A 23869-nucleotide genomic window follows, 5' to 3' on the forward strand; every position below is an offset into this window, starting at 1 on the left:
ATGGGAATCAATCCAGTTGTCTTACGGAAGTCACGATTTCAGCCCATTTAAAAAATTGACATCCTTCCCCTCCTTGCTATCATAAAGGCTAAATGGAAGAAGATAGAAATAAAAAGGAAGAAAATATTGTCCCATTACATTAAGAAAATGGAGAAAACCAATCAATGGGGGAAACCATGCCGAAAACAAACATAAACCCAGAAAACGATACAAGTCTAAGCCCTTTCAATAAGGATGGTGTTCAATACAAAATTTGAAATGCTTGCATCTGCTCAGGTGAACACATGACTAGTTCCAAGTTTGAGGAAATTCTTGAACAAAAAGTGCACATCAAAGCAGTGAGCTGGCAGTACACCCTTCCTTCCCCAAAAAGTTTTCAGGAAGAGGCTGCACAGCCATCAGTTAGTGATGTCACCAGGAAGGTATCTGGCTTCCGGTAGGAAATTGCTCTGGATGAGCTTTAGGATTCTTAAAACTCTAAGATTCTGGGATATGCTAAAAATAATCACCATGGTTTGACCTGATCAACTACGAGGCCCTCTGAAAGAATGAAATCAACTCAAATAGCAAGACATTCTACAAATTAGCTGAGTGTAATGATATATTTTCAACCCACACTCAGACCTATAACCTACACTATACATTTTTACCAGTACTATTTGATGACCTTAAGCATTAAAAAATCTATATAACTAAAAAACCCCTATTATCAGTTTCTACTTCAAGATGCTAGTTAATAGCCACTCTACAGAACCAGGCAAAGACACAACTGAACTGCGACGTAACAGATTGTCAGTATTAAATAATAGCTTCATCTCTATTCTGCCCATTTCTGGGATCAATGCACCTTCTAAATTTTTTCCCCTTCTACTTTAATGGATCCTTCTGCATGCTGCTGAGGTAGGGGAGGAGAGGTATAATTATTCTCATTTTACAGAGGCATAGAGAGACTGAGTGTCTGGTTGGTCTGGAATATTGGTACTAAACTGTCTTCCCACCTCCTTTTGGCAAAATCGTCAGCATGAAGAGTCATACATAATACATTTTACTCTTCAATTAAAGCCAAGGGTTCAGGGAAGAAAGGAGGGAGAAAGTGAGCTTTTTTGGGTAACCCTGTTTTCTTTTAGAGGACAAATGTGCTTTTCTTAAGACACTGCTAAGTGTAAGTATTAAAAACTGAACACTGAGAAACAAAGCTGGGGCACCGACAAAGCCACGTGTGAAGGCGGGCTTTCTGCCGTATTATTCAGAGCTTCCTGAGACTTCGGCTCTCCGAAGAGGCTCACTGTACAAGAGTCAGCTTTGCATCCAACTTCAACACACAGTGTTTCCAATCATCCCAGAGCTCTTTTGGACAAAACGAGCTAATTGAAGAATACCTTGGTCAATATAAAGAAATAGTATTAATAACCATCCTAGAATATAGAAACATAGCATTAAGCCCAAGCAATTCATCTACAAAAAGGTTAAGAGTGGAAATCTCTATAATGACTCCTCAATTCTGTGGCTCATAAGCAAAACATTAATTTCCAATATCTAAATACCTTCAGAGGAGGAAATATTTTTGGATTGGTCCGGTCACATGAAATCTGTCCACATAAGATCTGATTTGAAAACTTTCAATAGAAAGTGCTCCGTTTAACAACAGACTGGCACATCTGCATGGTTGGCATCTGATGCTGTGATAAAGGAATGCTAATTTTGAGTCTGCCATTGGAGAGGCATATGTACAATTTTTATTTTCTCCATATTAAAAATATTTCTTTAAACAAAAATAAATTCCAGTCAGCCTCTTCTAAGGAAGGAGGAAAATTATTAAGTTGTCAAAACAGTCACAATGAAAAGACTAGAATATTAGCAAAAACTGTTAGATATGCTTGTCATTCTTACATGTAAGATGAAGTCACTACGATGCTTTGCTTAATTTGTTTATCTCCCAATATAGGCTCTGACAAACTCCTCTAAAGGCTACAACTTTGTAAGGGACATATATGGTTTCATGATATTTCTGCTGTAGAAACTTCTTAGGTTATCACTCCCCCCCACACACAAAAACCCCAAAACCAACCAAACAAAAAAATTCAAAGACCCAAAACCAACCGAGCAGAAATTGACTAATCACACTCAAGTTTCCCATGAAGGTACCAACAATGAAGTAGCTAATTAAAAAAATAAAGTGTCACATTTATAAAGCCTAGAGAAAATCAACCAAGTTAACAAAATGCATCCCTTACTTAATCTTCAAAAACAAATAACTACTACTGCTGCATGTTTTAAATCCCCAAGTTTAGGATTCTGAAGTCTTTGTAATAAATCAAAACCCTACCCATCTTTAAAGCTCTGTTAAAATAATCCTGGAACTCTGGAATGTTATCACCTCTTAGGGATATACTGGTTCTTTAAGACACCAACCTGGTGTTGATAATTTGAACTATTTGTATCCGTATCTTTCATTTAAAAAGAAACGGAATACAGGCATTCCTGTTGTGTCTCAGTGGTAACTAGTATCCGACTAGTACCCGACTAGTATCCATGAGGTTGCGGGTTTGATCCCTGGCCTTGCTCAGTGGGCTAAGGATCTGGTGTTTCCATGAGCTGTGGTGTAGGTTGCAGATGCGGCTTGGATCTGGTGTTGCTGTTGCTGTGGCTGTGGTGTAGGCTGGCAGCTGCCGTTCCAATTTGACCCCTACCCTGGGAACTTCCATATGCTGCAGATGCTGCCCTAAAAAGCAAACCAAACCAAAACAACAGCAACCAAGAAAATGAACACAGATTCCTTACGCCCTGTGGTTGATTGATCATTCATACCAGAGAGTGAGGACTTCAGTATTGGTAGGGGTCACAGCAGGGCAGAGAGTTGATTCAAGGGGTGGATCTTATGACTTAGGTGCTGTGAGCCCCCAATATATGTGTGTATACACAGAGGTTCACATGCACACAGAGGTACCTTTTGCTGAATTATTTGACACTTTTAAAGTCTAATTAGCTGTTTTCAGAGTAGCTAGACAAAAGAAGAGTTTCATATGGTATCTCAACCAGTGAATAAAAAGGTTTATAACTCTCATGTTGCTAGAACCTTTGCATTCACGGAGTATACATAAATTATTGAGGATAAAAATATTTTAAATGTGTGCAGTGGCGTCAAGGGAGACAGCATCGCTTCTGCCTACAGCAGAACCTTGAACAATGTGGGGGTGAGGGGTGCCCACCCTCCATGCAGTCAGAAAACTGAAGTATAACTTATAGTTGGTCCTCCTTATATGAGGTTGCTCCTGATTCAAGCAACTGGGGATTGTGTAGTACTGTGGCATTTACTATTGGAAAAAAAAAAAAATCCATGTATAAGGGGAACTGTGCAGTTCCAACTAGTGTTGTTCAAGGTCGACTGAACTTTTCGTAAAATGGCAAAGTCATGAGTAGCATAATTTTCTGGTATTTCAATGGTATTGTGTTTGAGAAAAAGATCACTGCTCCGAACGTCTTCACGATTAAATAAAATACTGCACAAGAGAATCTGCTTCTGAGAGAACGTTAGCACAGGCAGGACTAGAGACAATTGAGAAAAGCCTTCACCAAAGAAAAACATATGTAAAACAAGGGATATTGGTTCCATTATGACAATGAGGCCAAAAAAAAAAAAGAGGAATTAACTCTCAGAGCAGAGATAAAAGTAATGAGAAGCTGGATGTAATCACCGTTAAAACACAGAGCACGCGGATGTCTATCTGAACAGTGCCCAACGCTGGGGAAAATACGGCCCGAAGGAGGTATCTTCCCTTCGTTAGGCTGGGTCTTTGCCGTTATCCGCCAGAAACGCATTCACTGGGTCCCCACCAACTTAATTTCTGTTTGTAAGAGACCGTTTTCCAAACAACAGTATCAAGCATGCTTCAAACAGAGTGGCTGCTGAAGTAAGGACAGCTGGGGATGGTTCTCTCACCAGCAAGGTGTTAGAATTGATTTCCTCAAGAGGAACCTTCTTTGGCCTCACCCATGGTATGCAGAAGTTCCTGGGCCAGGGATTGAACCTGCGCCACCTAAGCAGTGACTCAAGATCCTTAACTGTGAAGCCATGAGAGAACTGCAGAGCTGACTTCCACAAGACAACTATTTCCTCTCTAGTTGGTAGTTGCTTTATGTGTGTGCGTGTGATTTTTAAAACACGAAGAAAACATTCCCATGAAATTCGTCACAGTAAGTGTACAGTCCAGTGGCTTTTAGTATATTCGCAATGTTGTGCAACCATTACCACGGTCTAATTCTAGAACATTTTCATCATCCCCAAACCTTATCACTCCTACACATTAAGCAGCCATTCTTCAGTTCTCCCTCCTACCAACCCCCAGAAACCACTAATCTATTTTCTGTCCCTATGGATATGCCTATTTTGAACATTTCATATAAATGGAATGATAATATGTGGCCTTTTGTGTCTGGCTTCTTCCACTTTCAACTGGTAGCAATTAAGCCATTTCCAAAGGGCTGTAACTCTAAAGACACTAAACCACAGGTGCCAAAGATTCTTGACCTGTCCTTTGAGTGCACTTGAGTTTCTACGGAGCTCCTACATATGACGGTTTTCTGGGTCTTTGTTGGATCACATGAAAATGGACTGTCATCAGAAGTACCAATGATTATCTCTGCAATACATTTTTGGAATAAAAAATAATCTGTTGGAGGACGTTTCTGAAATGGGGAAGAACAGAGGAATAAAATTTAAATTTACTGTAATGTCTTAACAGTGCCATGTGCCCAGGTTATATTTTTCTCTTGGTAACAGTGACATTTAAGCTATTTTGGAAGACTGAGAATACCAAGCCATTTTTTGGTGTCTCAAAGCATCTAATACGTGCCTGTAGCATGTGAAAACTGAAGTTAAAGTGAGAAACCACCAGCAGCCTGATTCTTTATCAGATTCATGTTGACATTCATGGAAAGATTGAATCTCAGAGTTAAATTTGTTCTCCATAGTCAGTTCCTGGAGCTTTAACTCAAACTGTCATATAATTGTGCTCCGAAGTGAGTTTTTCATACATGTACCCTGTCTGATGTAGAAACTCATCAGTAAGGAGTTAAGCATACATAATGTCTTCGCTTTCCAAGGGTGGAACAAATATTGGTGTATTGTGTGTGAACTGTGAGTTGGGTTAATCTCTGCAGAATTTTTTAAAAGCCTAAAAATATGTGTAGAAAATAGGAAGGTGTTTCCATCCAAAAGGTCTTAGTCTGTCTCTTTCACCCACACATAAGAAAAGTCTTTAATTAGTACAGGTTCAACACAGAAACCACTTAGTAGCCTTTCTCTAAAACAAGAGGCAGTGATCTTATCTAATTTACTGTTACATTATCTGTGTCTAGCTAGGATCTGGCCGGAAGCAGGAGCTCAAAAAATATTTAGTGCATGAAGGAACAAAGTGGTAAATGGGGACTGTGACAACCAGGTTCTCGGTGCCAGAAGCCACCGGGGGAAAATAACAATGGTGATCAGAATGGTTACAACCACCAGATTTCTGCTTTGGCCACCGTAGAGGAACGTGTGACTGGAACTAACTCTGCCACGGTAAACAACGATGAAAGTTAAATAAAATACATTATCATCCGTTTATAGGCATCAAGGAGGCCATAAACCAAAGCGGGCAGAACCTAAGGAGCTATAATCCCTGAAAGACAGGAAGCACGCTGGGGTAAGCTCCACATTCATGCTGACTTCTCTGTGCAAATTCACAGCACAGGGATGTGAACGCCTGGGAGAAAGCAGCAATCCCACTTGGTTGAAGAAACAGGGCTGGGGTTTGGGCTACCAGAATAGCTAGGACATGGGGGGCAAGTCCCACAGAGTAGAAAACTTCAGGAAAGTGAGCTGGAAATGCTGCTCCTTAAAGTGTTTGCCAATCCTAAACCACGTGCACAAAGGGACACCTCCAGAAACAAAGCAAACAGCAGCAGCTGAGAGACTAAGGAGCCGAGCAGAGCTCTTAGTGCCGAAGAGACAGAGGCTGGTGTTCAAGGTCGCCAAGGTGCAGTGGCCCCAACAAGCACCCCAGATTTTCCATGGAGAACCCAGAGAGGCCATGTGCCAGGAATAAGGGCAAAAACTGAAGCTAGCCCTAACAAAACCTAAATCCAGCCTCAGTGGGGTTACAGTGACCTTCCTGTGTTCCACCTGCCTGCTAGAGGAAAACTGGACCATTTTAGGAGGAAGATGTCACTCAGAGCCTCTACAGTCTCTACTGTGCAACCTATGGTGTCCACCTACACGTGTATGGCATCCTAAAAACTAGGCCCAAAGGAATGAAAACCATGAGGATATATATACATGAATAATAGAGACAACCAATGGACTAATTCGGACATATTTATCAGATAAGAACTTTTAAGTTCAAGAACATAGAGGAAAAGACTGAGAATTTCAGCAGAGACCTAGAATCTATAAAAGAGAGTCATTGCATATTTTAAGCCCCAAAATACAACATACGAAATTAAAATTAAAATTTATTAGATCCAGCAGAACAAGTATCTGAAAGAAGATCAAAGTTAGAAGCCCTACATTATCATATATGAAGCCTTCATAAAAATTCCAACTACAATGCACTGAGCTTGTCAATACATGGTGCTGGATTAAGTGAATACTCATACAGAGATAAATGAACTTTGGCTACTACTTCATACCATATACAAATATCAGTGCTAGATGGAGTGTATACCTAATGGGAATGGTAAAACAAGCTTTTAGAAGAATGTAAGAATATCTTCATAATATTGGGATAAAAATTAATTAATGAATGTCTTTTTTTTTTTGCCTTTTCTAGGCCGCTCCCGCGGCACATGGAGGTTCCCAGGCTAGGCGTCTAATCGGAGCTGTTGCCGCTGGCCTACGCTACAGCCACAGCCACAGCCACAGCAGATCCGAGCCGCATCTTCTTGACCTACACCACAGCTCACGGCAACACCAGATCTTTAACCCACTGAGCGAGGCCGGGATCGAACCCACAACCTCATGGTTCCTAGTTGGATTCGTTAACCACTGCATCACAACGGGTCTTTTTTAGGGACACACCCACCACATATGGAAGTTACCAGCTAGGGGTCCAAATGGAGCTGTAGCTGCCAGCCTATGCCACAGCCACAGCGATGTAGGAAAAATTTATTAAACAAGACACAGAAATCATTAACCGTGAAATGAAAGATTGGTATATTTGATTTCCTAAAAATTAGTGCCTTCTGGTCATCAAAGGTCACCCTCTGGAAAGTGGAAAAGGAAACCGAAGAGAAGATATTTATAATAATACAACAGACCAAAAAAAAATCAATAAAATATAAAGAACCCCAGCAAATCAATAGGGAAAAGACAGAAAACCCAATAAGTATGAACAAGTGACCTTAACAGACACTTACCAAGAAAATATTTCCAAATGGTTAATAAAGATATATAAAGGTATTTCACACATCATTACTTCTCAGAGAAATGCATAATAAAATCCACAATAAAATCCATGCTTACCATGATGGATAAAACCACCATGAAGTACACACTTTCCAGACTGGCTAAAACTAGTAAGCTGATGGCACCAAATACGGCTGAGGGTGTTGAGCAACTGGAATTGCCATACATCGCTGGTGGGAGGGTAAATTGGTACAGCCACTACTGCAAACTATTTGGCAATATCTTCTACAGCTAAATAGACATTCACTCTGTGACTCAGTAGTTTCGTTCTTATGCATAAACCCCAAAGAAATGACCACACATGTGCACTAAAAGATATGTAAAGGAATGTTGACGGCCGCTTGAAGACATAAAAGCCAAAAATTGTATACAACCCAAACATCCATCAACATTAAAATGGATCAATTATAATATGCATATCTGATGGAATACCACAGAGCAATAAAAAAGATCAGACTGTTGTTATTACTACATGCAAAAACATAGATGAAATTTCACAGACTGTAATTCTGTTGACAGGGAGGTCAAGAACAGGCGAAACTATGCTACGGTGACAGAAGGTAGAACACAGGTGAGGTCTGCATGTGGACTGGAAGGAAGCCTCGTCTTGATCTAGGCGATGGTTATATGGGTACATATATATGTACAACTTCACTGAGCTTTCACTTAAGGTCTGTGTACTTCATATGTTACACTGCGTTTAAAAAGGTTACAAATATGATCACTACCTCTCTGTGGTCTCAGCACCTGGTCTGGACGGGTCTCTTTGGCCAGGGGTCTGGGTGGAAGACAGTAGGAAAAACTTGGGGGAAAGTAAGGAAACAGAGGAAGACGTTATCCCAGGGATCTCACAGAAGAAAATAACCACCTTACAAAGTCTAGGCACAGCGTGTTAAACAAATCCATTTATCCACACAGTACATAAACTTATTACAAGGTATTTATCTATATGGCCATTGAAATAGCATTTTAGGGGAGTTCCCGTCGTGCCGCAGAGGAAACGAATCCAACTAGGAACCATGAGGTTGCGGGTTCGATCCCTGGCCTCACTCAGTAGCTTAAAGATCTGATGTTGCCGTGAGCTGTGGTGTAGGCTGGTGGCTGTAGCTCTGATTGGACTCCTAGCCTGGGAACCTCCATATGCTGTGGGTGCAGTTCTAAAAAGCAAAAAAAAAAAAAAAAAAGAGTATTTTTTTTAAAAAGGAGCCCTCTCAATGTTCAGACCAAATGTTTGCCAGGCTGCTCACTTTCTCACAGCCTCATTTCCTTATTGCTATATAATTTTTTATTTTATTTTATTTTATTTTATTTTTTTTGGCTATTTCTTGGGCCACTCCCGCGGCATATGGAGGTTCCCAGGCTAGGGGTCGCATCAGAGCTATAGTCACCGGCCTATGCCAGAGCCACAGCAACGCGGGATCCGAGCCGCGTCTGCAACCTACACCACAGCTCACGGCAACGCCGGATCGTTAACCCACTGAGCAAGGGCAGGGACCGAACCCGCAACCTCATGGTTCCTAGTCGGATTCGTTAACCACTGCGCCACGACGGGAACTCCTATTGCTATATAATTTTCATCTTCCCTTCTCTGCTCCAAGCAAGTCCTTTATTTCTCTGAGCTTAATTACAACCTGTAAATGTTGGTCAATGCATATTGAGAAGTAGTTAGCGAAATACCAGTGTAGGGATACACTAATGTGTGTGGTCGCACTGGGAAAACAGAAAAACAGTGTTTGGGTTTTTTTTTTGATAATTTAAAAAATTTATTATTATTATTATTTTAAAAATTATTTTTAGTTGTCTACATACAACAGGATAAAAACAATGTTTTTCTTTATCTTCCATTTACTTTCTAGGAAGACAAGTTTGTTCTTTTTTTTCTTTCTTTCTTTGTCTTTTTAGGACCACCCCCATGGTATACGGAGGTTCCCAGGCTGATTCAGAACTGCAGCCGCTGGCCTACACCACAGCCACAGCCACAGCCACGTCAGATCACGGTTGCAGCCGTGTCTGCACCCTACGTCACAGCTCACGGCAACACCGGATCCTTAACCCGCAGAGCGTCCTCATGGATGCTAGTCAGATTCGTTTCTGCTGAGCCATGACGGGAACGCCACAGGTTCTTCTCTTAAGCAAAACCATGAGAGATTTTAGGTAGTTACATAGATCACTGCAGCTTAGATTATTTTCAACAAGTCTTCGGGTGCACATCCGAGGAGACATACCATTTTAGAAAAAGTATAGGAGCTATGCATTAAATGCCAGTCTTAGAGATTCTTCTAAAGTGCGTGTATATGCGGTTTCCTCTGCTTTTTTATTATTTATTTATTTTTTTGTCTTTTGTCTTTTTGTTGTTGTTGTTGTTGCTATTTCTTGGGCCGCTCCCGCGGCATATGGAGGTTCCCAGGCTAGGAGTTGAATCGGAGCTGTAGCCACCGGCCTACGCCAGAGCCACAGCAACGCGGGATCCGAGCCAAGTCTGCAACCTACACCACAGCTCACGGCAACGCCGGATCGTTAACCCACTGAGCAAGGGCAGGGACCGAACCCGCAACCTCATGGTTCCTAGTCGGATTCGTTAACCACTGCGCCATGACGGGAACTCCCTAACACAGTGTTCTTAAGATGAGAAATGTTGCTCCCTTGAAAATATACTTTCCCCCCATATAAACAAATTTAATTAACTATTCTTAAGGAAAACATTCTAAGGAATGTCACGATTTGGAGTTAAGACAGCAAATAAAACCTTTATGCACCTCTAGCAGCCATTTTCTTTGGGTAGATTATATTTAAACTGCTTATTTCATGCGTCTGTTATTTTTTTTTTTATTATTTTTCATCCTTTGAGTTTTATAGTAACTTGAATGTAGAGTCTGAATTTCATTAGAGCCTGCTACATTCATTTCAGTGCCAGATAAAGGTATTAAATGAAGAGGGACTCTTGTGTGGGGGATATAAATTAATTAAAGGCCAGAAATTGGGGTGTTATAATGTAAGACATTCGAGGGTGCTAAAGTCATACAATTTTAAGGTATGTCATTATATTACAATAATTTATCTATATCGAAATAGAATAAGTAGTATATCGGACTTTAACTTACCTACTTAGATTTTTCCCCCCCCCTTTTTTGGCCACCCTGCAGCCCATGGCGTTTCCCAGGTTAGGGATCAAATCCGAGCCGTAGCTGCGGCCATGGTGGATCCTTAAGCCACTGTGCCGGGCTGGGCACTGAATCTGCATCCCAGCGCTCCCAAGACTCCACCAATCCTGCTGTGCCACAGCGGGAACTCCAGATCTTAAAGAATATTAGGAATGTGATCACACAAACACCCAAATCATGTTCTTAGTATTGATCATTGGGAGAACACCCAAAGCGATCAGGTGGCCTAACGTACATACGGGACCAATAAATTAGAAATTTTCACCATTTTGAGTAATCCTTAATGAATATGACAGGTAGTCAGTGCTTGAAATGGTGGCAAGGTGAACAAGTACAGAGTAAGTTGTATATTTTTATAAAGTATTTGAGAACATATTGAAAAAATGGAGATACAAAAGGAATTCTCTTATTAAAAAATAGTCACAGCTATCCTAGTAGGTTTCTATAAAATAGCTTGCCTTATATGAAGCTATTTACATAGTTATTTATCAGCATATCAATAGTTATTTCAGAAATCAGCAGTGATATTAAAAAAAATAAGGGCAGCTTTTCATGGGTAAATGAATCTGCAATTCCAAAACAGACCGGCACGTTGAAATTAACTTGGGAGACTTGATTTTCTGTTCCAGTGGTTCAGTGGTTTATCATTATATAGAGATTTGCAGAATTAATGAGTTCCAAAACAGCTGATTTAATTCATTCAGCTACAGGATCTGGCATAGTAATTAAAAGAAACTGGTCTTTTAAAAATATCTTTCCTCCGTTACCTTCCTTTTTTCTTATTCTTGCCTCTCCATTTATCTAGTTATGAAAAATATGAGTCAGGATTTATGAAAATAGGAAAACTGCATACAATATAATCCATACAGGAAGAAGGGAACGGGTGATCTGGCTCCATCTCCCAAAACCATTTTAAAGAGAATTTAATGTATGTAGTTATTTTTTCTAAATTTACTTCTACTTTCTCCTAGTACCAAAAAAGAATCCTTTCATGTAACATTTTCATATAAAGTATTTTTTAGTTTATTTTTGATGTGACTAATGAAAGCCCTGTGAATTTTTTTTTTTTTTTAAAGTGCAGTTCACTGACACGAACCGCCTGCATGTGACATAACTGCTGCAAACCTAGCATCTTTCTGGTATTTCTAAGTTAGGGTGAGGATGAAGATACTCTATAAGTGGGCACTGCTCCGAGTGTTTTCTGAGTTCTTCCCAGAAGCCCATTCTAGATCACTCAAGGAGGCTCAGCAGTTGATAAATGAGCCTTCTCTTTCCTTCCTCTTACTCTTCCTGTCATTTTACCTATTTCATTTTCCTGCCAAGTCCTCCAGAAGAAGAGGCAAGGAAAATAAATGAAAATGAAACCCATCAATTTCCAGTATTCATAATGTATCAAAGGACACCATCAATCATTAGGGTATACTGACTTTTTTTTTTTTTTTTTAGGGCTTCACCTGAGGCATATGGAGGTTCCCAGGCTGGGGGTCAAACCGGAGCTGCAGCTGTCGGCCTACACCACAGCCACAGCCACGCGAGATCTGAGTTGCATCTGTGACCTACCCCACAGCTCACGGCAATGCCAGATCTTTAACCCACTGAGCGAGGCCAGGGATCGAACCCACAACCTCATGGATACTAGTCGGGTTTGCTGCTGTGCCACCACGGGAACTCCTATACCACTGACAGTTTTTTCTGATCATTTTCCCTTAGCGGCAAAATCCCTTTACTTTATACTTTACAAGTGGTATTTTCTACTAGAATGCACCATTTTAAAAATGACTTGAAGAGCTAACTTAGACATTTTTTGATAAAGTTAACCTTATTACAGACATAAATGGACATTTTCTTGATTATTATAATTGTGCCTGATGGAACCACATTCTGTCAATTAGCTACAGAGTTTGGTAATAATGCATCTAAGATGTCCCATCATTAACTAAGAATGACCAAAAGCTAGGAGTACAAAGTTTTCACTGACTCAACGAGAATGATATAGTCATATAGGCCACGAAAAAGTATAAAAAGTTATTCCCGATTAACTACTATGGACAAAAATGTGAACAGGATAATACGTTTTGAAAATAGTTTAATATTTGACATTTTTGTTGCCTGTGCTATTAATATATACATGGATTCAGTAATAAATATACTACTATTACATAGAGTGCAATATTTTTAGTATTCATAACTGGTTGAAATTAATGCTGCTATTATCTCAGGAAAGGAATAAATAAGTATCATGCCCAATTCCAAACTAATGCTCAAGAGGTTATCATTAACAAATTGAAAAATAAACAGGTTGGGCATTACCTTTTTAAGCATGATTCCTGTAAACAGAGCAAAAATGACTTTTCTCAGTCCTGACATTTCATGTGATGGCTTGAAAAGAAAATACAACATACAAATCCTATCACTTCATCTTTTTTTTTTTTTTGCATAGGGACTGAATTAATCACACTTGAAAATGCAGCAATCTTTCAGTGAAATGTCTTCAGCGCACAGCACTTGTTTTCTGTATGAATTCAGAACTTTGGAGCCGTAAAAGTGCTCGGCAGAAGTTTATAAAATATGCTTTCTGGATTTAAAATTGAACACAAAAATTTCAAAACAGGTCATAGTTATGATTCTAAAATATTATATACATAATATCCGACCACAGGAGGAAAAGCCTCACTGTAGCAAAACACAGTGTACAAATAAGCACAGTGTTTAATCGAATTTCCCTTTTCCTCACATCAGTGCCTCAGTGGCTAAGGATTACGTTGTACAGCAAGGCCCGTTCCACTTGTTGCATCTAAAGTAGAAGGGGGCTGTGAGGAGAAATTTAGAGTAGATAATGGGGGGGAAAAGGCAAAAGTACAGTACATTGGCTTTAAACAGTGCACTTTATAAAATAGCTTGCTTTATTCATATTCTTTTATAAAGTGCAATATTACTCAAAACAGAGACATGTACCTTAATATTTTGCAATAACCATTAAAACCAACTGCCAGGAAAGAGCAGTGCAAAATTAAAAACATAACGTAGCTTAGCATGCATCTCAGATGGGTCCCCAGTATAGAGCATGGGACCTGAAGTTCTTAACTCTTTTTTTTTTTTTTCCACCTTTTAGAAAAAGATTAACAATAGCAGGTTATATAGGTAACCATAAAATAAAAACAATAAGTTAAAATCCTCTCTCAAGAAATACGTATACGCCACACATATAATTCATGACAGAATCTGTTGGGAAAGAGTTAGATCTTTTTTGCTGATAAATCACTGTTCAAAGGGTGCAAATCTCTTAAAAAACCCACGATGCCCACAAGGCGAAGCAATAGGTATCATCACAGCATGAACAGCTCTTGTTGGTAGACACAGGAAAAACCTGTGACTTTTTGTGTAAGCAGCTCCAATTCGCCAGTCCCGAATCACACTGACAGACGTCTCTGCTCGTTGGAGAACAGTCCATTTGGCATCACGCTAGGTCACTAAAGGGTATGACATGTGCTGACTCACAGTAACAGTCTCTGTCCAGTGCTCTTGGACAAGGATAACCAACTGGGTTTTCCTGCAAAAACGCCCCACGAGGCCGATGCCAATGAGACCACGTTTTTAAAAGCACAGACCCGGCCTCAGGCCCACCCCGAGGGAGCGGAGGCCACAGAGGGTTGTCGGCTACGTTCCTACCGTTCCTGAGGCTGCTCAGTCCGAGAACTGGAAGAGGGTCTCTGGGTTATTGCTGTCGGCCGGGTTGCTGGGCTGCAGGGTCTTGGTGGGTGTCGTTTTGCCGTGGGAGTGGGAGGAAGACGAGTGCGAGCTCTCGCTGGAGCTGCTGCGCGTCTCGGTGCTGGTGCTGGTCTTCTTCATTTTCCGTCGCTTCGCCAGCGGGGCCTTGTCAACATTCTGAAGGCAGAACCCCTCTCGCTTGTATTTGTTAAAGGCCTGGGGAGAAAAGAAGGGAAGCCCGTGAAGGGACCAGGATTGACGTCTCCTCGGCAGTCAGGCCTTAGAAGAGAAGACAACTTGCCCCTGGCCCCCAGCGCTCAAGTTGTTCTGGAAACGCAGTCCTTAAAACCACTGTATGCAAAACCCTGGCAGGTAGGAGTTCCCATCATGGCGCAGTGGTTAAGAATCCGATTAGGGGAGTTCCTGTCGTGGCGCAGTGGTTAACGAATCCGACTAGGAACCATGAGGTTTCGGGTTCGGTCCCTGCCCTTGCTCAGTGGGTTAACGATCTGGCGTTGCCGTGAGCTGTGGTGTAGGTTGCAGACACGGCTCGGATCCCGCGTTGCTATGGCTCTGGCGTAGGCCGGTGGCTACAGCTTCGATTCGACCCCTAGCCTGGGAACCTCCATATGCCGCGGGAGCGGCCCAAAGAAATGGCAAAAAGACAAAAAAAAAAAAAAGAATCCGATTAGGAACCGTGAGGGTGCAGGTTCGATCCCTGGCCTCGCTCAGTGGGTTAAGGATCCACTGTGGCTGTGGTGTAGGCCGGCAGTTGCAGCTCCGATTCGACCCCTAGCCTGGGAACCTCCATGTGCCGTGGGTGTGGCCCTAGAAAAGGCACAAAGACAACCTCCACCCCCCCAAAAAAAAACTCTGGCAGGTGTAGTGGTTCCTGGGAAGGAGGTTCTGAGGGCTCTGTTTCAATGAACCAGCTAGGCTGTCCAGGAGTCACAATTCTAACAGGTCTTTTGAAGAGGGCAGTGCGACTGACTGGAAATTCCTGAAAAATGTTAGCCAGTTAACCCCCCACCCCCATTATGCTCACTGGTTCTGTGTCTGAGATTTAAAGTTCTGGCCACAAATTCCCAACACAGAGCCCTTGCTCGCCACTCCCACCTCTATGCAGTTTGAGTGTATCGTGGACACAGTATGTACAGAGAAAATGCCCTCTACCAACCTCGGCCTGGCTTGCTCCTCACAGCAGCCTGGCTGCTTGTCTTAGATTCAGGCTTAGGCAAGGCTGAGGTTACTCCCCACAACCTTGCATCATGTGTCACTGGGAAGACTGGGATCATGTGCCTCAAATGCTCGCAGTTCATGTCTTTACACCTCGCCACCAGATCCCAGTTCGTTAGTATTTTAAATCCATTTCTGCAGCTGAAGAGGAACGGCCATCCCTTCTCCTGTCTCAAGATAATCCTTTCAGAAGTCATTTTATTTCTAATTCATCTGCTCCTTATCTTCATGTATTTGCATCTGCTGGGCACGAATGTGCAGAATCTACAGCTACTGCTACAGAGTCTCGGTCTTTTCAAGTGTACAATCTTCACTTAATACCAATTAATTTCCTTCTTATCCCTCACAGTCTCTAGAACCTCTGCACAAAATGCTTGCTGAATGAACAGACTTTCAAGCATGCCTTTGTTCCTAATGCTTATTTCTAGTCTTGACAGACAATGATTTGGCTTATAGGAGAAAAAAAGTAAGTTCTAAGAGTATGCACCCTGCTTTCATTAATGGACTGAAAGTTTTCTACTATTCCAATGTCAGCCTACTGCCTCAGCTCACAAACTCATTCTCAATGTCAAATAAATATTTTGTGGGTTAGCAGAGACTCTCTTTCCCATGTCTTTTCTGTTTATAAATGTATTTATATCAGGAAGGGACTTACAAAGCATACCTAAAATGAAAAGAACCCATTATCTTATTTTTTTTATTTTTATTTTTTTAGGGCCGCACCTGTGGCCTATGGAAGTTCCCAGGCTAGGGGTCGAATTGGAGCTGCAGCTGCTAAATCTACACCACAGCCACAGCAATGCCAGATCTCAGGCACACCTGCTACCTACACCACTGCTTGTGGCAACACCAGATCCTTTAGCCTGCTGAGTGAGGCCAGGGATCAAACCTGCATCCTCATGGATATTAGTCAGGTTCTTAACCCGCTGAGCCAAGACAGGAACTCCAAGAAGGCACTCTTTTAACTGCATTACTAAGAGTGTGTCTCTGAGGCTCTAAGTTAAGAACGTGGGATTTCTCGACAAACTGCCCTCCAAGTGTGGAGCCTGGAGCCTTACGTGGAAGGTTGCTTTCACACAGGTATGCACGGCAGCTCCTGAGGACCCTAGGATGTCGGGGGTCATCAGAGGGTTTGAGGACAGCTGACTGCCATCCTGAAGCCATTCATTGTATCTCAAGCCAGACATTTTAAGCCTTTTATTTGGATCGACTGTGAGAAGTCCTGTGGGAATAAATAAGATATTTTTATTTTATGATTTGTCCTTTCAAACATAGTCTAAAATCAACCCCAGACATAGATCTCAATTATGCTCACATGACACAATGGCTTCTGCAAGGCTTCGACCTCCTACAAAGATAATCAGTACATTTTCATATACATTTAAATCCCCTAGCGCGCACCGGACGCTACTAATAAAAGCCCACTAGAGTCTATTTCTAGGAGGCCGTAGGCTAGCTGGTTTTCAATCAGGAGAAAATAACCATCCCAAACAAGGACTCCCACTGGTGACTCGGGTAAACTCCCAAAGAATAAAGAGAAGCGAGATCTGCTGCATTCATGTGCAAACAGCCCCTGGTCAGGGAGCCGGGAGGGGAGATGGAGACTTAGGGAGGAGCTACGGGGAAACCCTGGGACAAAACCCAGCTCTCGTCACATGGGGGACAGGTGCAGCTGCACGAGCCACCGGCTCCAGGGGACGGCTCAGCCTGGGGAGCTCGGCACCCTGGAAGGCTGCCAGAGGAGTAACGGGGGTGGGGGTGAGCAGAAGTGGCAGATGGAGAGGGGTGCCCCAGGGACTCGGCTAGCATGGGGAGAAGACAGCGGAATCTCAAAGTTCGGCACATTTGAGGAATTCGAGTGTCTGACGATGGCAGAGCGAGGGTGATGGGATTTTAAAGGCTCCACTGTGGAGTTTGACCTAAAGCTCTCAGGGATTCTCCGAAGGATTTTGTAACAGAAAAATCGGCATGATTTCATCTGGATATTAGGAAGGTCACTCCGCTGATCAATGACAAACAAAGTTAGAGGAAATGAGACAAGTTGGACGCATGTTAGGATTTTAGCGGAGAGATGACGATAAGAACTAAGGGGACGGCCATGTGAGTGGGGAGGAGAGGTGGCCGGGAGGGACGCTGAGCCTGCAGGACTGAGTGGCCAGCTGTGGGTGGAAGGTCACAGGGCGTGATGCCCAGGTCTGCTTTGGTAGCCTGGCTGCTTGGCAAGAGGGGGGAGGAAGGAGGCGCGTGCTTGGGGGAAAGGAAGGTGAAAAGAAGAGGTTCGCTTTGCAGATGTTTGATTGAGATGCTGGTGGATCCAAGTGCGGGTTCACACCGTGAAGGTGCATAAGATGACGGAGGGGAACAGTCTGACAAGAAAATAAGGCTGAAGAGAGTAGCTGGAAGTTGTTTAGAACACACAGGGATTCCCTGAGCAATTCACAAACAAGTATATGTGCCAGGGGTATGGCTCTACTTCAGTCACCACACATCATATAGAAAGTAAACGTGGGGGGCGTTTCCCTTGTGGCTCCGAGGGTTACAAACCCAACTGGTATCCATGAGGAGACGGGGTCGATCCCTGAGTTCGAGCCCTTACTCAGTGGGTTAAGGATCTGGCATTGCCGAGAGCTGTGGTGTAGGTCACAGATGCAGCTCCCATTCAGCCCCTAGCCTGGGAACTTCCATATGTTGCCAGTGCGGGCCTAAAAAAAAAAACAAAAGCAAAAAAAAAAGATAAAACATTTCCATTTAGATTCTTACCTTGGATCAAATCTTTAGCCTCTTGGGACACATTCTTCCAGGCTTCTCCTTCAAAGGAGAAATCTCCCCTTTTAATTTTCTTCATGATTTCCACTGCACTGGTGCACGTCAAACTTTTGTCATTGGATTGGAATGGAACTTGCCCTGACAGCATTGTATACTGCAAAGGGGAAAAAAGGAACATGACAGAATGGCTGCTAAAATCCTTGTCAAAGCCACTCAAGTAATTTCACTACTAACTTCATCAGCATAATTTCCTAAGTGTTACAGTTAACATTATTGGATTGAAAAGATTGCATGACTTCTGTCTCTGAAAGAACCAACACATTTCAGACCTGTGTATAACGAGGGGCGGCTTGTCATGATACCAAGATTTAAAACCATTTTAATCACTGTATTCAGAACAAGAAGAATAAAAACGGGATAATCCAATTGCTTCAAAAGATGGTACTGGAGTTCCTGTTGTGGCTCAGTGGTAATGAACCCAACTAGGATCCATGAGGACGTGTGTTGGATCCCTGGCCTCACTCAATGGGTTAAGGATCCAGTGTGGCCATGAGCTGTGGTGTAGGTAACAGACGAGGCTGTGGTGTGGTGTAGGCGGCAGCTGCAAGCTCTGATTTGACCCCTAGCCTGGAAACTTCCACATGCCACATGCATGTGCATCCCTAAAAAGCAAAAAAAAAAAAAAAAAAAGGACAGTATTAATGTTAACAGAAAATTCAGAAATAGTAGAACACCTTCATAATTATTTTTTCTATCCAATTCTACCCACCATTCCCCAGGGACATTAACTATGGCTGGTTAAAGATTAAAAAAATTTTTTTTTTACATAGGCCTTCTTGTTTGTAATGACTTCCATTTTCATTTTATTTTTCTTACGCTTGTGTTAAATATAATGAATTCTCTACAACCACCTGTTTCCATTGTAGCCATGTGTTTGAAAATTTGTTTAAGGTTTTTGCCCTTTCAAAAATCAACAGAAAACCCCCCAAAAGCTAAGGCTTGTCTTTGTAGCAGAGGCTGGATTTTATAAAAGAGTTCCTTTAAAATTCTAGGATGGTTTTCTCCCTGTGCACAGATTTACAGGCTTGCAGGGGTGGCAGGCGAGCTGCAGGTGGGGGTGGGCGGGCTGGTATCATGGAAGCGACTGTGTGTCTTTACGCAGTGTGGAGCCAGCAGAAACCTGCCCACCGGGACAGGCAGTTAGGCGGGGACACGGAGAGGGGGTCTCTGTTCAACCCCAGCCCTACACAGGAGGCGGGGCAGGCATGGAGGCGTCCCAGTGATCTAGAAGGAATATGCCATTTTTCTTTTTCCAGCCATTTGTCTGATAAGCAGGCTCGCCTTCACAATGGCAGGATGGCTCTTACACACGGGCTCTCAGAAAAGATGGAACTTCCCAGGCAGGATAGTAAAAATAACCCTGAACGGATAACCAGGAGACACAATCAGGCAGGCAGTCCCCAGAAGCCGAGCGAGAAGGATGGAGGATGGATGGATGCGACCCAGGCGGAGAGGAGAGGAAACTCGGCTGCTCTGGGCGCACCAGACTGAGGCTTTGGGCAAATCTGGACTTTCTGACAAAGAAAACTGCACCTGAGCGAGTGAAAACGATACGAGGACAGCGGACTTGCAAACAGAAGACGACAAGCGGAAGAAACCTCAGTATCTGTATAACTCGGAGCAACCAAACAAGGAGGTATTTATTTAAGGAGGGAAAGGTTAGGACATGGGAAAGGCAAAGCTGAAACAACTTAAACCACAACCGAAACCCCGGGTGTGGAAGGAAGGCTCCAACCAGCTCTGGCTGAACTGAGCCCGCAGGTGGGAGCAGCTGCCCAGGATGTCCCTGCGTCTGTCCCCGACGGACCGGACCCCACGGCCGCTGCTCGTGCCTCCTGAACGCCTTCTGTCCACCCTTCCTGCAGATCCAGGGCGGCACTTACGCAGTCTCCATCCTTCCCCAGCTCCTCACTGGCCCCCGGTGCCCCATGGGCACCTCACCGGCTCAGGTTCTCGCCTCCCCTTTTGGCCTCTGCGCTGCCCTCGCTCTGTCCCACCGTCCACACCAGCAGTCCTCGTGCTTCCGGGACTTTGGCCAAGCTACTTAGTCTCCTTAGACGGCCCTTCTTAGAAGCTTCTTCATCTGGCCCAGGCGGCCCACCCATCCCAGGGTGTAAGCTCTCAGGACGTGTCACTAGCGGTTCCACCCTCTGTCATCATCAGCCCGGACAGAAGACGGGCTGCAGAAGGGAGCTTTAGAGTCGGGCAGTCCTGGCTTCAAAGAGCTGCTTTTTTTACTTACGAGCTTTGTGCCCTTGGGCAAATTAGTTTAAGCTCTCTTAGACCATTTCTTCATCTATAAAATAAAAGTAACAAGGTGTATCACCAGGTTTACGTGACATTGCGTTCTTCACACACCTAGCATCGTGTCTGGCACCCAGGAGATACTCAGCAAGTGGTTAATCTCTGTCTCCCGAGGCTAAGCTTCTATGAAAGAAGCCCTGTCTTCCTGAACTTCTCCACTGCTGCTGCCCCCAGGGCTGGGGGCTGCTCCCTACACCTCCTCTGCGCCCCGTGCAGACCCTGGCAGGTGCCTTTTCACTCTGTGGGGTGCTTATCCAACACATGACTGTCCGCCCCGCTAAACCCCTGCTCCTCGTGGGTAGAACTAGGTCTGCGTCTCACTCTATCCCCACACCTTGCAACGTGCCAGGGTCTGCCATCCAATGCTTATTAGTGGAATGAGTAAAAACTCCTTAAAAATACTGTAAGGCAGTGATAGGGCAGAGACTGTCTTGATGAAATGGTCTCGATGAAACAGAGGGACCCCAGCAGGCAATCGTCCTGGGGAGTCTCTGGGGACGGAGGCCACATCTGTCCAGCACTCCTCTTCCTTGATGCCAGGAATTCAGCCTGTTTTCCTGCGTTTCCACCATCCTCTCTTCCCAACACTTGCTATTAAATGGGAAAGCTTGCCTTTCTAGCTGCAAGCTCCACCTCCCCAAACAGGGGACAGAGGCTCTTATACTACCTAGAGAGAAACAAAGAAAGCCCAGCAGGTGGTATGCTAATGGGATCAGGCGTTGCTATGGGGTACTTTTCTCATCACTCAGAGAGCTAGATGGGTGAGAGTCTGGATTCTGCAGATCAGAAAACTGAGTATAAAGACTGGGTTGATAACCTGCTCAGATCTGGCCAGAGGAGGGGGGATGCAGCAGTGGTGGTGGTGGTGACACCTGTCATTGTAATGAAAAGCACGCAAGTCTACTGGCTGCTTACTTTGTGCCAGGCTCTATTCTAAGTATTCTATGTGTACCGACTGATTTCATCCTTTATTACCTACACCTTCCCCAAAAGAAAGGATGCAGAAAGGCGGGCCACCCTGTTTGAGCTCTGCTACCCAGAACTGGCAGCGTGCGGACAGGGACCCAGGTGTCTGCCCTCAGAGTCCAAACTCAGTTTCTTGAGCAATAGTCCTGTGCTTGTCTGCCTAAGCCTTCCACACAGAGTTCCAGAAGCTCCAGAAATGCAATGTGACCTTGGTATTTCCTGCCTGGTCCATATGTCCGCAGGCCTCTCTTGTTTTTTTTGGGGGGGAGTCTCTCCTAGACGGTGACAAAGGCTAAGCTCTCCTGCCATAACTCGATATCATACAGCTCTTTGTGTTTTTTCTTTTTGGCTTTTTAGCACCGCACTTGCGGCACATGGAGGTTCCCAGGCTAGGGGTCAAATCGGAGCTACAGCTGTCGACCTATGCCACAGCCACAGCAAGGCAGGATCTGAGCCACGTCTGTGACCTACACCGCAGCTCATGGCAATGCCAGATCCTCAACCCACTGAGCAAGGCCAGGGATCGCACCCGCAACCTCATGGTTCCTAGTCAGATTCATTTCCGCTGTGCCACGACAGGAACTCCCATACAGCTCTTTGACTTCCTTCTTCCTGCTCCTCTTTTCTCAGGCTGACTTTTTCAAAACTGAACTTTAATTTAGGTACAACATGCGTGAGGATAAGCGCCAGACACTAGGTGCACAGCTTCATGACTTCACCACAAAGTAAACATACCCATTTTAAGAAACAACATTTCCCACATGTTGGAAGCTGAGAAGCTTCCCTCGTGCCTCGGATATAATCCTTCTCCTACGTTCATCCGGCTCTAGAGATCTGCCTGCTTTTGAACTTCATACAAATGGAAGCTTGCAGTATATGTTCCTTTACAACTGGCTTCTTTTAAGGTTGTCTGGGAGGTTCTTCCGTGCTCTTGTGAAGCAGCCACTCCCTCCTGGTTACTGCCATCTAGTGTGATGTCTACACCACAGACCCCTTGCAGCACCACTTCATATCCCCCCCGCCCTCCCCTCCCTCTATGCTGTGGATACTCAACACGCCACATCCTCCTTCTCTGGGGCTTCCTGGCTGCCACGGAGGAGCGAGGTGCCCTGGGACCCAGTCAGCACCCACACATCCAACCCCAGGGGAACCTACTCTGGGGGAAACCTCTCACCAGGGAGATGGAAGTCAGGGGAAAGATCCCTCTCGTCCCTGATCCACCGACAGGCCGCCCTGAGACACGGTAGGTCGCAAAGCTCCTGGAAGATGATACTTTTGTAGTGAGTAGCGACCAACACAGTAACACCCCCACCTTCCACTCTGGCCTCACTCTGTTTTCCCTTCTGTCTCTTTCTCCAGTTGGACGGCAGTGGGAACCCCATTCCCCAGTGTAACTGGGGTGTCAGACAGGAAGTCATGCAACTTCAAAGTCCCTTCCTAAGGTTCTGCTTTTGGGGTCACTGTTGGCACCAACTCTCATAGCCTGGGTTCCCCAGAAAGCACACAATCTAAAGCAAAAGCTTATATACAATCATGTTAGGAAGGAGTACAGTCCCTGAGGAGGAGGATTTGAGGAGACAGGGACCAAGGCCCCGGCTAAAATGGCCCAGCAGGGATCAGGGGACACAATGCGAATGGGTTCTGAAGATGCTGAACTAGGGTGGGCGGGTGGAACATAAGGCCTGATGGAGAAGAAATTATTGCCATGGAAACATTTTCTGAGACTCAGGATTCAACATCCTGGCAGGGCCACCTGGAGCCAGTGCTGGGAGTTGGCTGCAAAGGCTCCCTTGAAGCTGGGACAAAGCAGCGCAGAGGGTCAGCAGATACACAGATTCATAAAGCTGCAGCAACAGTAAGATGCTGTGGACATGGCACGCTCAGAATCAACCCTAGGAGGTCCAGAAGTCACAGCAAATGACATGCACAGGAGCCTGTCACCTCCCTCTGTTGCACCAAGGCTTCTTCCTTAACTCACATCTCTGGCCTCATCGAGAGGGGCTCCCCATGATCAAGAGCCACTGGCCTACACCACAGCCACAGCAACTCGGGATCCGAGCCGCGTCTTCGACCTATGCCGCAGCTCACAGCAATGCCAGATCCTTAACCCACTGAGCAAGGGCAGGGATCAAACCCGCAACCTCATGGTTCCTAGTTGGATTTGTTAACCATTGCACCACGACGGGAACTCCTCAGCCTAAGAATTTTAAAGGCACACGGCCAT

At 44.1% G+C, this 23869-nt stretch overlaps 1 protein-coding gene and 1 long non-coding RNA gene across 3 annotated transcripts in view; one reads left to right on the forward strand and one right to left on the reverse strand.

Annotated features, from left to right (window-relative positions):
* LOC125135442 (uncharacterized) overlaps positions 1-23869 on the forward strand; it is an 82710-nt gene that overhangs the window by 22519 nt on the left and 36322 nt on the right. The gene's annotated exons all lie outside the window — the stretch shown is intronic.
* The window catches only part of RPS6KA5 (ribosomal protein S6 kinase A5), a 187952-nt gene continuing 176757 nt past the window's right edge, over positions 12675-23869 (reverse strand). For both annotated transcript variants that reach the window (XM_047795605.1, XM_047795603.1), the window contains exons 15-17: positions 18310-18469; positions 16608-16771; positions 12675-14529 (exon numbers count right to left, since the gene is read on the reverse strand). In XM_047795605.1, coding sequence (XP_047651561.1) covers positions 14290-14529; positions 16608-16771; positions 18310-18469 — 564 coding nt within the window. In that variant the 3' untranslated portion in view covers positions 12675-14289. The remainder of the gene's footprint in view (positions 14530-16607; positions 16772-18309; positions 18470-23869) is intronic.

This window comes from Phacochoerus africanus, chromosome 9, assembly GCF_016906955.1.
Source record: "Phacochoerus africanus isolate WHEZ1 chromosome 9, ROS_Pafr_v1, whole genome shotgun sequence".
In the NCBI taxonomy this organism is placed as follows: Eukaryota; Metazoa; Chordata; class Mammalia; order Artiodactyla; family Suidae; genus Phacochoerus; species Phacochoerus africanus.